This window comes from Lytechinus pictus, chromosome 13 (genome assembly GCF_037042905.1).
Source record: "Lytechinus pictus isolate F3 Inbred chromosome 13, Lp3.0, whole genome shotgun sequence".
Lineage (NCBI taxonomy): Eukaryota > Metazoa > Echinodermata > Echinoidea > Temnopleuroida > Toxopneustidae > Lytechinus > Lytechinus pictus.
In genome coordinates this window covers 20,574,585-20,590,202 of record NC_087257.1, presented here as the reverse complement: position 1 = coordinate 20,590,202, position 15,618 = coordinate 20,574,585, and the positions used below count along the sequence as shown (strand labels likewise).

General features: G+C 35.1%; 1 protein-coding gene across 1 annotated transcript in view; it reads right to left on the bottom strand.

Annotated features, from left to right (window-relative positions):
- The window catches only part of LOC129275134 (polypeptide N-acetylgalactosaminyltransferase 13-like), a 41,360-nt gene extending 29,461 nt beyond the window's left edge, over window positions 1–11,899 (bottom strand). Inside the window, exons 1-3 of the mRNA XM_064108262.1 lie at window positions 11,892–11,899; window positions 10,979–11,149; window positions 1,086–1,203 (exon numbers count right to left, since the gene is read on the bottom strand). Of these exons, the coding sequence (XP_063964332.1) occupies window positions 1,086–1,203; window positions 10,979–11,149; window positions 11,892–11,899 (297 nt within the window). The remainder of the gene's footprint in view (window positions 1–1,085; window positions 1,204–10,978; window positions 11,150–11,891) is intronic.
- Window positions 11,900–15,618: the final 3,719 nt, after the last annotated feature.

Genomic DNA, 15,618 nt, shown 5'->3' with positions numbered 1-15,618 from the left:
TATTATAATTTTCTCCACCTTTGTGAAATCCATCAGTGATCTACTTTCCAAAAAGACAAGCTATTGATAAATAAGGAACCTGACTCTGCCTAGTCGGAAGGAGCAACACACGATCGATTAATCCCAGGGTCTGATAGCTTCTTGTGGTATTAATTTCATTGATTTATCGGCCTGCTTCTATGTTTTATCTATCAATTAGGGGGTCTCAAAAAGATCATTCACACAGGCAAAACTCAGTCTTTGCTGACAAATTAATTGATGAAATTGACCATAGAACTAAGTCTTCTGAAAATATTGATATAAATCATTCGAAGCTCTAATGGCATCATTATCATTTCGCAGGGTATCATTTTGCATTCGAATGGTAATTTCAATTTGCAATGTATTGTTTAATACAAGAGTGCAATAGGTAACCATTAATCTTGACTTTTCTATAAAAAAAAATGAAATGATCCCAAATATTTATAGTAGGTGTCAGTGAGTTACACACACCTCATCAGACCTGTGCTAAATAGCTCAATAAAACAAGTCTTGTTTTATAGACATACAATATACAACAACCCTAATAAAAAATAAAAGAAAATATTATAGCATTAGGATGCTTTACAGCAACATGGCTTTATGAAGGTTGAATTTCAACTTTAAGCTAATGGGAATCTGAAGACTAAGAATCTTTTAGAGCACCTGATAAGTCACCAGTAATGCACGAAACAGCTTTATGAAACACAATCCAGAGACATATTCTATCAATGAGTCATAGCATGTTTGAGTGAAAGTTACTCTCATTAAAACTGTGAGTGAGTTCTTAATAGATATTTGCATAAATAGGAATATATGTATTACAATTCCATCATGGTGCAAGAATTTGATTAAATTAGATTTTGCCTCCAGTTGCCAATACCATGATTCCATTAATGTGCCAAACTACATTACAAGTAATCATCCTTAGAAAATTTGAAGAAAAAACGTGGGAAGAGAGCCATAAAACGGCAATTCAAATCATTCCAGTTTTGCATGAATAAACCTAGTCCCTACTGTAAACACTGAATTGTTAATGTTAACATTTCATTTGACGAATTGCTTACCCTAAATGAAATTTCAAGGTTCTCGCCGCCCCAGACGTCCATGCCCGCATCGTATGTTCCAATCTCCTCAAAATAGCTTTTGTCGATAGAGAATAAGCCCCCTGCCATCGTTGGCGATCTAAAGCGAGAAGAAAAGTGATGCATGTTGAGAGCGGTAACAACATGAATGAATGAATAAATAAATGCAGGGATGAATGAAAGAATGTGGGATTGATTTATCGACAAAATGCTGCTACCAACCAAGTAAATCCTGCTCAACAGTCAATAATTCATACATTGGATTACAAGATAAAACTCATTCCTGCCAATATGATGACGAGAAAATGTGTGGCAGACCAGGTAGGTAGGATGAATTTTCAAAAAAATAAAACTTTGGATTCAATGAATGAATGATAACAGGAAATTCATTGTACTCTGAGCATAAGTGTGGATTCAAATAGGCCTGGAAACACGGATCTAATTCTATCAATATACTACAAGAACTTGTAGCGATGCTGACAGAAAGGCGTTAGGATAACATTCATGTCAACATCCAATCCTTTGGTCAGACAAATTGGCATGGACTCTTGCGCAACACTGTATACATGTATTTCACATAGCGCATGCATGAGCTAACCAAGGAACGCCCTCATGCTAGCCAGCCACAAAGGAATCTGAAATCGCTGCACACGTGCTACCTATACTGCCTTTCTGCTGGTAAGGCAACAACCTATCAATACTGCCAATCATCTGGCATGAAAATTGCAGAAGTGTGTTGCTGTCATAGACAATCCGAATGGTAGACAGGAGAGTTTAAGTTTAGAAACATGGCAACAAAATAAGTAGACTTTTCACATTCTTTGATTAGAAACAGCAGGGCTCCACACTAACCCTTTTTTTCTACTGGCCCACCTTGATCATGTCGGACCAGTAGATAGTCAGTTTTACCATTTTTTTCTGGTCCGAACCTAAAATTTAATGGTCTCCAAAAATAAAGAAAAACAGGCTTGAGTTTACCTTGCCGTCTTTTCTTGCAAATTGTTATCCCCCCCCCCCAAAAAAAATAATAATCAAACAGTACACACACACACAACATAATTCATGAGAGCCATTTGCATTTCTCAATTTTGAAGAGCATTTTTAGTGAGACACCAGAGCCATGATTTTTACAAAAGAGAAGAAAATATTTGTATCAGTAAGATATAATTTTTACTGGTCATTTCGGACCAGTAAATCTGGCTATTTCTGAAAAGTTACTGGCCCAACAGCAATGTTTACCGGTCTGGGACCGTCGGACCAGTGCCAGTGTCGTGCGCTGGAAATAGTTTTGCTTAAGTACTGCATTAATTTCTAATTTATCATTGCGATTCATGCTTAAATGAATCCAAGGCCAAGGATGCCCTCAATATTCAGTTTAATGGTCTGGGATATTTTTATGCACTTTCTAATGTTTCTAATTAAAAAGTGCAGTATTTATAAAAATTGAAAATTAAGAATTATTACACATCATGGTGAGCATACAAAAAACATTTTCACAGAAAAGGACCCTAAGATATGAAATATGAATCCTCTAAAATTGTAGTAAATGTTTCATATTTATATGACACTATTAAAGATGAAAATTTTGAAAAACTATTTGAAGTTAGACACTGATACTGTTCACTGCTTCTCACTGATACACTCAAATTCCAAGGATTTAAAATAAATCCTGATCGGCTGTGAATAGTGACCAGCCGGATATTAGATTTAGATTTAAACCTTGTTGATTTGAATATAAATCTACAAGATTTAAATTCAAATCTTTTGAGATTTTAAAGTTAATCCTTAAAGATCTAAAATAAATTCAAAATTTGGCTGTTCACTATTCACAGCCAATCTGGATTTATTTTGAATCCTTGGAAATAGTGTCAAGAGAGAAAGGGAGAGAGAAAGAGAAAGAAAATAAGTTATTGTTATGGCAATCTGTTTTTTTCAATCAGATATCAAATTCAGAAAAAATGACATGGATAAATTATTGAAGGAACATTCAATTGATTGTGCCAGATATACAGCTAACACAATCAATATCACTATTCCAGAATTCATAGAGAGAACTAGTTCATAAAATTCCAAATCAATTTGGATAACAATTAGGTTAGAAAATTGAAAGAGAAATGAGAATTGCTATGTGAATGTTCCCATCGAGCTGAGTGAGGTTAAAATTATGTTTGTTATGAACAATGGTAGCTCTTAACAGCAGGTTTTTCTTTTTTTATTATTGTAATCTAGCTTGTACTACCCATTGTATTTCGAAACCTTTTTTTTCCAAAGCTGCCAACCTGAACAAGAACATTTCAATATTTTAAAAGTAAAAAATCATTTTGATGAGGACCAGCACTGCAATGAAAAAAATATCACTTTCACTGAAATGTAAATTTCATCTCCAGTATGTTACATACAAATAGTAATAAGTTAAATCCTTTGTTTTGTCCATTCGGGCAGAAGGGACTTGGGTTGCTCATGGTATAGGCCTACTCTTTTAATCTCTATATAAAATTTTTGGCAAATCTGGAGTATGGGAAATAAGGAGGTATTTCTGATCAATAATAAACTACTTGTAGAAGAATCCGTAATACTTCTTTGCATCAAATCAGAGTGAATCATTAGTTCAACCATCTAAAGAATGCCATTCCTCATAGGGACTTTCACGCGAATGATGCATTTTCCACATTTAGCCAACCACAAGACACTGTATAAGCAATAGGTCTTGTGCCTATAGAAAGTGCAGTTTTATGTTGTTCACTTGTAATTAAATATGTGGTGATGGAGTGCATAGAGAGGTTAAACTGAAGGTACATAGAGAGGTTAAACTGAAGATTTGATGCAATCTGGACTGAATGTGATGTGAAAATCTAGAAGTTTAAATGAACCTCACCACTGCAGCTCCGCAGATATCTCCAGGTGTGAACAGGATCATAGATGGTCACAGGCATAAATCACACACATCATTGAACACTTCTATCTCCACCGACTTCAAACAATTATATCAGATATTTACCGAGATCCACTCAGCTGTGATTGAGATCAATAACGGATGTAAGCCTGGAGCAAACCAGACGAATATATTGCATTTCTTTTCAATGTCAACAAGGTTTTTGAGGATGAGATGCATCCAATATATTTTCCTTTTCTTTTCTTGTGCCATATCTAAGTTAGATTAGTAGTTACAATGTACATGTACTTGTATTCTGTTTAATCATATGCAACAGTACACATTGGAATAGACTTTATATCCAGTTCTAAAGACCCATTGCCAACAACTTTAGCATATTAGGATAATCCAACAGATTGTCATCTTTTGCAAATACTGTTTGTGGACCAGCCACGAGCTTGTCTGAGGCTTGACAGACATAGTAGTAAGTAAGACTTGCAGATTGTCTTTGAGCACTGATTTTTTTTTGTAGAAAAATAAGTGATGGAATTACACAATATTATGCTGCAAGACCTGAAAAATGGGAAATATTTGATCATGCCTCTAGATATCCCACCCCATAGAGTATAATAGAGTATAACAAGTGTGTTGGAAACCTGATAAAAGCATATTGATTTATATATTTTGGCTATCAAAATTTTTCCTTTCCCATACTTGCTATTCACAAAAGAATTGCATTACGAAGTTTGTTTTTACTTCGGTTGTAGAGCAATTCAAAATCACTCTTACACTGAAGTATCCATTCAAGCAATAACGAAACTATACAGCCCCAGGGTAATATGGCTTTTAACGAGAGAATAATTGGAGTGTTTTCTTGAATATTTACACAAGGCCGCCTTGTTCAATCACAGGAAATATCCTTTTGTTGAATCAAAATGGAGGCAGAGAATATTTTCTGATGCCTTCATCTTTTCATTTGAATTCCCAATATGATTTGTTTTACCACACTCAAAATCCTCCAGTGACAAAGAGGCCGTTCTCATTACGCTTTCTAAAACTAGTTTACTGGAAACCGATTCAGGAAACCGCTTTGGAAGATCGCTTTGCTAGCGTTCCCACTTGATCACACGAAAGTGGTTTTCAAAATCACTTCGCGTAAAGTGCTCTTGTTGCTATGGAAACGCTCTCAGTGGGGTGACACGTTTCGCGCGAAATTCGAAACCGCAGCATAGGCATTCTACACCTGTCGTGTGGAGTAGCGCGCTCAAAATGTGCGAAGATTGCTTCCCGAAGAACGGTTGTGTCCTCACTTACGCTAAAACCAGTTTAACGAGGCAAAGCGATCTTGAAAACTACATCGCGAGGTGGTTTTCCAAACTGGTTTGGAAGATCGCTTCCAAGACCGCTTCTACCGTTCTCACTACGCGTTAAACTAGTTTCCACTAAACTAGTTTCCAGTAAACTAGTTTTAGGAACGTAGTGAGAACAGCCTCAGTATTGAGAGATGTTATAGGTGCATTATGCTTTTGATTTTCAGGCCAAAACCAAGCCTTAAAGTTGTTGCTTGTGTGGTTAGAATTCAGTCGGATCCTTGCTCATTTTCATTTAAACATTGAAAGGTAAATTTACATTAAACATTTTTAAGAAAAAGATAGAAGCATAAACACAACATAGATTCTAAACATCTTGAAATGATGTTTATATTTTAAATGCTTTCGCATTTTGATCAAAATTATTACATAACGCAATATTCTTTTTGAAAAAAGTAACCATTCCTCCTACTAAAGGCAATGTAGCATGTGAATAGTAAAAGCATGAAAAGCATATTATCGTGCTCTGTGGATGTATAGTTATAATATCAATTCAAATGCTCACTCTATGAGAGAAGTTTCATTATTGTCAGTTCTATTTCTGAGCAAGAAAAATGTGTCAAGGAATTTAATAGAGAGAGAGGGAGAAAGTTATATTCATTTGTACCATTTTATACTGCGTAATGCTTTGCATCAATTAAAGCGGTATTGAAGACAAAATGGGGACAAAACTTGAAATTGTAATACATGAAGTGTACATACTAAAGTATCAACAACCTCCTACCTCTATAGAAAATCCATTTAATGTGTCTGAAATTATGTGTGACGCCTCTCTAATGCTGCAGAAAGCTCTAGTAATCAGAGGCAAATTAGTATTAAACAGATTCAAAAGCAATGCATACCAATGAGTATTTACATTAACGATGGAAGAAAATCAAGATCTATCAAGATCAAATTACAAGAAACTATTATTTGGCTTTCACATTGCTTTTTAAGAAGTTGAGCAATTACAGAGCATTAAGTGGCTAAGATCTCAGTAACTTAAAGGTCAAGTCCACCTCAGAAAAATGTTGATTTGAATCAATAGAGAAAAATCAGACAAGCACAATGCTGAAAAGTTCATCAAAATCGGATGTAAAATAAGAAAGTTATGACATTTCAAAGTTTCGCTTATTTTTAACAAAATAGTTATATGAACGAGCCAGTTACATCCAAATGAGAGAGTCGATGATGTCACTCACTCACTATTTCTTTTGTTTTTTATTGTTTGAATTATACAATATTTCAATTTTTACGAATTTGATGATTAGGACCTCCTTGCCTGAAGCACAAAACGTTAAAATAATGGAATTCCATGTGTTCAGGGAGGAATGAAACTTCATTTCACATGACAATGACGAGAAAATCAAAATATTTCATATTTCATATAATAAAATACAAAAGAAATAGTGAGTGAGTGATGTCATCAGTTCCCTCATTTGCATACCAACCGAGATGTGCATATAACTGTTTTGTGAAATGAAGCGAAACTTTAAAATGTCATAACTTTCTTATTTTACATCCGATTTTGATGAAATTTTCAGTGTTATGCTTGTTGAATTTTTCTCTTTTTATTCAAATCAAGTTTTGTTGGGGTGGACTTGTCCTTTAAGGGCAGTTCCATAAAATGATCAACCTTTTTGTACGTCCGACCCCGGTTTTCTCAAGTTTTACTTCACTTTGGAAATAAACTAACCAAGTCATAGTCATTTGACAGCATTACAGACTGTCATATAAAGAACCAGAAATCAGAGACAGAAAATTTCACAAAGGTCCCAAATATAGGGGGTCGGGCATACATATTTTATAGAATTGCCCTTAAGATCAAAATTGACTTCAGAGATGAAAATCAATACAAATGTTTTTAAAGGATTCCATTATATGATATGCACTGGAGCCTTGGTTTGTATAAGTGTGGATTTCATTTGGAATTTGTTACTGTTATTTTGGTGTTCAAAGGGTAGAGATATAATTTTCCTTAATTGTTAAAGTGAATTGTAATATAAAGACTGATAAAAGAACAGTTGATATATAGCGCATTATTCATTTTCAAAGGCACCAGAACGGAAGTCTAGATGCAGTTTTTAGATACTCTTAAGCATGTCTAAGACTTTTGGAAATATATTCATTTGATAATGTAATTGATAGATGACATTCAAATCTTGCAAATAGAGATAATTATATAACTCTTTTAATGGGATAACATGGAAATTCATTCATTGCATGCTCCACAGAATTTCTTTATCATATCAAAATTTTTCCAAACATTCCTCATCAGACATCCTTCAGAGCTGCTCAGGGCCAGTGAATGGTACAAAATATCACACAACTTCACTACCTTGCAACGCTGCTGACATCCATGTGCTTGGTGAATAATTACATTATAGGCCCGACTGCACATGATCCTGAGCAATTACTTGACAAAACCACCGCAGACCCCATCAAGCTCTCTCGGCCATTTCGCCTGCACTTTTGATTACAGCACGAATCCTATCCATCCTGTTGGGACGTAAAGAAGATCGCTATGATTTCCCAAGTGTAAACATGGCCAGACGAAAAAACGCAGTCTCCGCGGGCGCGCTCTTAACAAAATCTTGAGGCGCAAATCAGGTCTTGTTAGAAAGTTTAATTTGGGTAACGTATTGAGGGGGAATGCTTAATTTCAAGGGCTATCGTCTATCACAGATTTATTACAGGCGAGGTCCATGGGGTAGTCTCTTGTCTTTTGCAACTTGTCATTAGTGATAAACACAATCATGCAGTATCTGACAATAAAACTTAGTAAAGTTTAATTCCATGTCTGCCAGACTTGAGTATATATAAAGATGATCCGGATATCATTTTGTTTTTCATTAAAGGAGACATAATGATTTACACTTTTCCAAATTGAAATAAGACGAATCGACAGAAAATGTCAATGAATTTACAACTGACATCGAATCGATAACAAAATATCGTCAAAGACTTGTACAGTGAACAAGGACGCACAATCTAATGTACATGTGCATGATGAATTTCATCCACACGTAAAGTTCACTGGACTCGGGAGGCAATCAGCTTGGGCAGCAAAAAACGTATGCAGTGCCTTTAATAGGAGACCTACATGTACATGTATGCAAGTGATGGCAGCAGAAAGTGCAAGGCGCTGCTGGCAGTGTCTCTAGATGCAAAATGCAGAGCAGCAATGAAGCAGGTGGAAAAGGATGTTTTGAATCCAAATACCAATGTCGGAGAATGAATGGGAGAAGCACGTATCAGCTTTATGGGGTAAGGGGGGGGGGGGGTTGTGTGTCTGGATTTACTGTACATACATTACACCCCCATTTAAATTATTCTACAGACACAGACTGCCTCAAATCTAATGCAATGTGCCTCAAGATTAAGGGTATTCGTGAATCATTCATGAATGTCTTTCCTTCATTTCACCCTTTCTCCACTACAGACATACATGTAGGCCTGGGCACCTTTTTTTTTTTTGGGGGGGGGGGGTAAAAATTCATTCTGTGATACCTGCAGTAGGTCTACTAAACAGTTTTATATTTGGAATATTCTAAATATTGATTTTCCTTCACCTATAAAAGCAGGCCATATCTCAGAGCTATCTAAAATGGAGTGGGTACGAGTAGATTCACATGCTGCTAATTCAGGTAGCTAACATACCAATTTGATTAATTCCTAGTTATATCACACCAGTAGATCAATGTACAACCTGAACAACCTTAAAGTGGCAAACTGGAGTAGGCGCTGCATAGACTACTACACGACTGCCCAAGAGCTATTTATAGGTTGATTGCGAGCCGTCATGCGCCTCAAAGTGAACTCAGCCGACCCGACTGGATACAGGTCTTCCCCTAGATCATGATGGAATGTGAACGTGGGGAGTGAGAGTACATTTCAGCCACTGCTCTCACATAGTATACATCAGATCTCACATCAAGTTTAATTTACAGAATAGTTAGAGCACTAGTTTTATAGAGCACATATCAGCCATTGCTCTCACATACTATACATCAGATCTCACATCAAGTTTAATTTACAGAACAGCTATAGAGCGCTAGTTAGATTGTATTTCAGTCATTGCTCTCAAATACTATACATCAGGGCCCCATCTTACAAAGAGTTACGATTGATCCAATCAATCTTAACTCCATCTGTGGCATAATTTTTTCTACAGGAAATTTGCACAATGTTTTTCGTAAACGAAGAGAAGCACAGCGAATTTTCAAGAAAACAATGAATGCATGAATATACATCATAGTTAGAACATATTTTGAACAAATGTGCATAATAGATGTTGACGTTGCTGGCCGTCCATAGTTGTGATTGATTGGATCAATCGCAACTCTTTGAAAGACAGGGCCCAGATCTCACAAGAAGTATCATCTATAGAATAGGTCGAGTGTATTTCAGTCTTTGCTCTGGCATAATAGGGGCCCGTTTCATAAAGAGTTAAACTGTTGTAACTTTGCCATTCATGGCAAAGTTACAACAGTTGCAACTCTATATGAAACGGGACTATCTCACATGAAGTTTAATTTACAGAATTTCTGTGATTGCTCTTGCCATCGTATATGAAGTAATGTACAGAGAATAGTTCATGACTTTGACGCACGATCAGGGTGCTCCATGTGACCTTCATCAGGCTTGTAGGTGCTATAACAAGGATGTGGTGCTAGTGTATATGACCTTTAAAGGTGCTTAGTTGTCTCTCGCAAGGTGTTAATTGGCAAGTCCAAACAACAATGAGTTAATTTGGAGTGAATAGAGAATAATAAAAAAAGCAGAACACTGAAAATTTCATTAAATCTATATAGCATAAGAATTTATGACTTTTTAACATTTTGCTGATTCTTCAGTTATATGCACATAACTGACATAAGTGTCATGAAAATATTAAAGAGAGTTGATGATGTCACCCACTCACTATTTCTTTTGTGTTTAATTATATGAAATTGTACAATAGCTCATGTTTCATTGCAGATTTGACAAAAGCAAGACTTTTCATCTAATCATAATAGGTTGCAACCATAGCAAATCCCACATGTCCAGGAGTTCAGGGAGGAATCAAACTTTGCTTTGTTTCACATTGTAACAAGAACAAATGAAAATTTTCATATTTCATAAAACATAATTCACAAGAAATAGTGAGCAGATGACGTCATTGGCTCCCTCATTAGCATTTTAACCAGGATGCGCATATAGCTGATATATGAAGTTAGGCGAAATTTAACAATATCATAACTTTCTTACAGTGAAGTTCACATCCAATTTCGATGAAATTTTCAGCATTTTACTTACCGGTATTTGATTATTCTCTCCTTATTCCTTTAGCAACTTTTAAAATGTTTGGTGGGGTGGACCTCCCGTTTAAGAATTTAAAGACAGAATGGAAATCCAAAGAATCAGGCAAAAAACTAACTTCTGGGGCTACTTTCCATAACCAAATGCCTATATCTGAGATATTGTAAATACATTAACATGGCAGCGAGTGGGGATATTCTGGGGCTCTTTTTCTTTTATTTCCAGGGCTCCTTTTGGATCATTTTGGAGGTGAAATCACCCTGAGCTCCCGTTCTAATTTTTCTCCCTGCACTTTGTTGGGGTGGACTTCCCCTTCAAAAATCAAAGGAAAAAATGGGATCTAAAGACCTCACCTGAGGGGTAACGTCCTGTCTCCACCTCTCCTGTCTACCTCCCTCTGCGGTACGGGATACCAACGGAACTGTAACTTCCAATTAAAACCACCGTAAGTCATATCAGAACCCGTATGGAAGGCAAAGTTATCGTCACTGATGACGTCGATGATTGGACACACTACATTCCTCCTGTCAAGAAAGATTGAAAGAAGAAGTGCATGTTATTACACAGGATATCAGAAGAATAGAACTGTGACTTCCAATTAAACCCACACTATTCAATCATATCATTACATCTCAACCACGTGGTATGGAAGACAAACATGTTGCCACCCAAAAGGCTCGACGGAATACGCTAATCTTTCAAAAGGAAGGAAAAAAGATGTTACATCATGACATACAATAGCAAAAAGGAGAGTAACTTTCAAATGAAAGCCATAATGCCCTTGTTTTATACTCGGTGCCTCTTATTTGTATCACGTATCTGTGCAAGTCATAACAAAGACACGCAGAGACCACAAATTGAACATCTATAGTTCAGATAAAAATATTCATTGAACAGTTCTGAGTCAAAATGGTGAAAAAATGATACATTCAGGCATTTCATGTTAAGCCATGAAACTGAAGTCTCCCTCGACTTGTCATCAATATTTAAATTGAACTTTAAATGCATATTACACGTATATCAGGTATGCTATTTATTTATCCCATATTCTTTACCACTAGGACTGCCTTCTATTCCTTGCAGAGCAAGCATCTCCGTTCTTCACAAAGATGGTCAAATAAAGTTATTTCATATCTAGGGAAGATTTAGTGACCACAATGGATAGCCAATTGCTCCACTACCACACGTGAATCTTTTTTTTTCAATTCAATTCAATTTCAATTTATTCACCATAATCAGTGTACATAAAAATATGACATAAAATACCGATACATAGTTTAAAAATGGAGGGATACCCTTAATAAGCACAGTGCTTGTAAGCAGGGTCCCAACATAAACATTTAGGGTAAACATTATAATACAGATTATACATTATAACATAATACAAATTATACATTAAAAATACATATGTAACAATAAAACACACACACATATGCATACACATAAATTAGAGAGAGAGAAACAGAAAGAGAGGGGAGACAGAGAAGGTGGAGGAGGTAGAAAGGAAAGAGTCATGATAAAAACCATTCACAATAAAAGAAAAGAGAATGAGAATTTAACATCATATAGATAATTAATACATTGTAACTCAGTATGAATTCATTTTATACTGAGTTACAATGTATTATCTATATGATGTTAAATTCTCATTCTTGAATCATCATTGTAATGATGATTGCTATTGTAATCGTGACTGTGATTAGCGTTCGTGATTCTAATCATGTTCTAGTTTCACATGTGCTAAATGTTCGTCATTAGCCTTATTTTTCACTGGAATCATCGTTCAAATTACGATTTTTTTTTACCGTTGTGAAAGGGCGGTAAATCAAATTAGGCTCAGAAATGGCAGCTGATGAAACTGGAGTAGAGCACTAGGAAAACAATAGTCATATTAGACAATTTAGAATTAGATTATAAGGGAATTAAACCAAAACAATCAAAACTGGGTGCTGTCAATGCGACCATAAAGTGGAAATGAATCAAATTCCGCAGCGATTAGTTTCATGTGACATACTAACAGGAAATAAGCAATCTCAAAGGAATGCACAAACAGATATCAACAGGTGGTTGGTTGGTATGTATCGAGATAGAGGAATGAGAAGAGATGACTGCACTCCCGTCCCCCAAAGGAAAATGAAGAGTTTAAAGACATAGGGTGATTAAGAATGTGATTGCAAATCCATGCGTTCAGAAAGAGTATTCTTTATTGAATGTGTTTATAACAAACAATAATAATGAAAGAATTTATCAGACATATTGTTCTGTTTGTCATAAACAACTCTCAGACTTCCACAACCTCCACCTGCATTAAAAGAGTATTACACCAAACAACTTCCTAAAAAGTACATTATGAAATGTACTTGAATTATTTTGGGAATATGTTTAAAATAAGTAGAATAAAAAAATATAGTACAGAATAATATCAATTTCAAAGGCCTATTATTCAACTTCTTTGATTTTAGAATTTTTTCAGAAATTTTAAAGCAAAATAAGCTTTCATGTTTACAAAGAGTTCCCCTTTCTTTTTACGATACAAAACTGGAAATACATGTAAAGTTCTGCACAATCTCCTGCATGAAAAGCGATTGCCATCATACATGTAATAGCCAAAGGCTGATACCAGCATATCAAATAAAGAATCATGGCTGAGAAGATGGGCAGAACTAAAAGTAGTCAACACAAAGACAAGCATAAAGATCAACTTGCAACAAAATGGAGCTATATCTCTGTAGGGGGGATTTATCACGAAGACATGAACATCCGCTCTGGAGGAGAAAGGTGTAATTTTCATCACAAATGCATCCCATTGCCATCAGGGACAGACAAGGAGGAAATGTGACAAGAGAATTAGAGGAAGCTATTCACATTCAAAAAGATTTCCCAATAAAAAGATTTCTTACCCCCTGGCAAATCTAATGAAGAAAGAAGCTCTTTTTTTTTTATTCTAACTTATCTTTTAACCAAAGAATGTACATGTAACAAGCCAGAGGTTTTACTCATGGCAAAACTAGCTTCTTGAAAACATGTGCACAGGTCAGATTAACACCATCAACAGTTAAATTAGAATATAAATAAAGTTTACACTACACAAAAAGGGAATCTTTTGACATTTACATAGTACACTATAAAAAAAACTATGTTTAAAGTTTTTATACAATGCTGCTTACTCAATGAAAAGTATGGATGGTATGGTAGTTGATTAAACAGTTTAAAACAGGTGTTTAAAATTTCAAACAACCAAGGTTAATTTATTGATGGCTAAAGATTGAAATTAAACCACTACTTTATACAGAAAACATTGTCTGAAAAAATCCAAATAGCAGCATTTTTTTTCTGTGTATACTTTTTATGCTGACTGAATGTGTATACCATCTGAATAGTTCGATTAATGACATCCTTTAAAACACAAATGTAAAACAGTTAGACCCAGAACAGAGGAATCAGAATGTAGCAAGGGTATTTGAAGAGCAAGGACAAAACAACTGAGAAATATACAAAGAGAATGACATCAATGATGCAGTCGAAATACCATGAATGCAAAAGAGCAAAATTCCAGTGGGAATGCATTAGCGATTGAGGTTTGAAATTGAAGAGCAAATGAGTACCACAAAGCTTGCCCTGAGGGACACCACACATGATTTATCTTTCAGCATGCAGGTGAATTCAACCACCACATCAAGCAACCAATGCATGGCTGCATTCATGCAGAAATTATCATCCTGTTATATAGTGTATGTCAAACTCCATCGGATCACTTTGAAATACGATACAGGAATGTTCTTGCTCTTTTGAAACTTTTCAAAGGTCATGCCTTCCAAGCAGGACAAAAGCTGAACTCGAGAAATCAAAGCTGCCAATAATTTTGATAGAAAGGCTTAAAAATCATTATTACCAGGATAACACACTGTAGTGTAGAATAAACCATTAGCTCTGAAATAATGGATCTGCATGGAAACCTGATTAAACCAAAAAAATTAATCTTTCTTTCCACTCATTTAACATCACTCAACTTTTTTCTTTCATTTTTTTTAATCTGAGAAATGAAATTTGTGATCTATTTCCTGTAATACAGTGAATGATTACATGAATTGCTTTGATCAAATCTTTCACTCCCCAAAAATGCATTATTTGTCTTATATTGAATACTATTTGGCTTACTAATAGAAGCTCTTAATACATTGTAGCACAAAATATCAACAGTGAATGTCTTCAAACATAATTCTCCCAAATTGCAGCATTTTGTGTGAACAATCAAGGAGGATCCACGGCGACTCTGTATTTCCTACCAACAATATTAATTTGCCGGCAGTCATATGTCAGAAGCAGAGCACTCATGCTCACTTAAAATCTTGAGCTCTTTTATTTTTTAGACTTCAAAGGATCGCTGCTACCTCTCACCTTTTGATACTGGGAGAACGTGAGATGAATTTTATTGATTTTCAGAATGTTGCCCATGACAGCACAAAAGCCTTGGGTCAAATTAGATGTTAAAGATACATATATGTACTTGTAATGCAATCAGATTATAAAAGAATAATCTCAAATTAAATATAAAAAAAGTGCATATAAATTGATATGAAACAATCATTCGTGTAAACACTGATTCAATGTTCAATACTGTGTCTGTAAAATCACTTCCAGTGTAAATAAGTTATGAAATAATCTCCAATAAAATATTTTTAAACAATAACTGAAGCACTACTGGCAAGTGAAATATTAGCAAAATTTCTCCCCAAGAGAAATTACAAGATTCTCAAGTTTTTGAATGATTCTATAATCCTCATCTCTCTGATTAAATTATTTTCATGTTTGTAAAGTTTCAAAAAACACAAAACATTGTTTTTCCCCCTTAAAGTTTGCTACCCTTTGCACATGAATATTTAGAATTTCACATTCATACATGTAATTTAATTCAATTATTGAAATAATTGGTTTTCTCCTTCATCTTTAAGTAACAGCAAAGCTATACAGTGAATGTTATAATTCTTCAAAA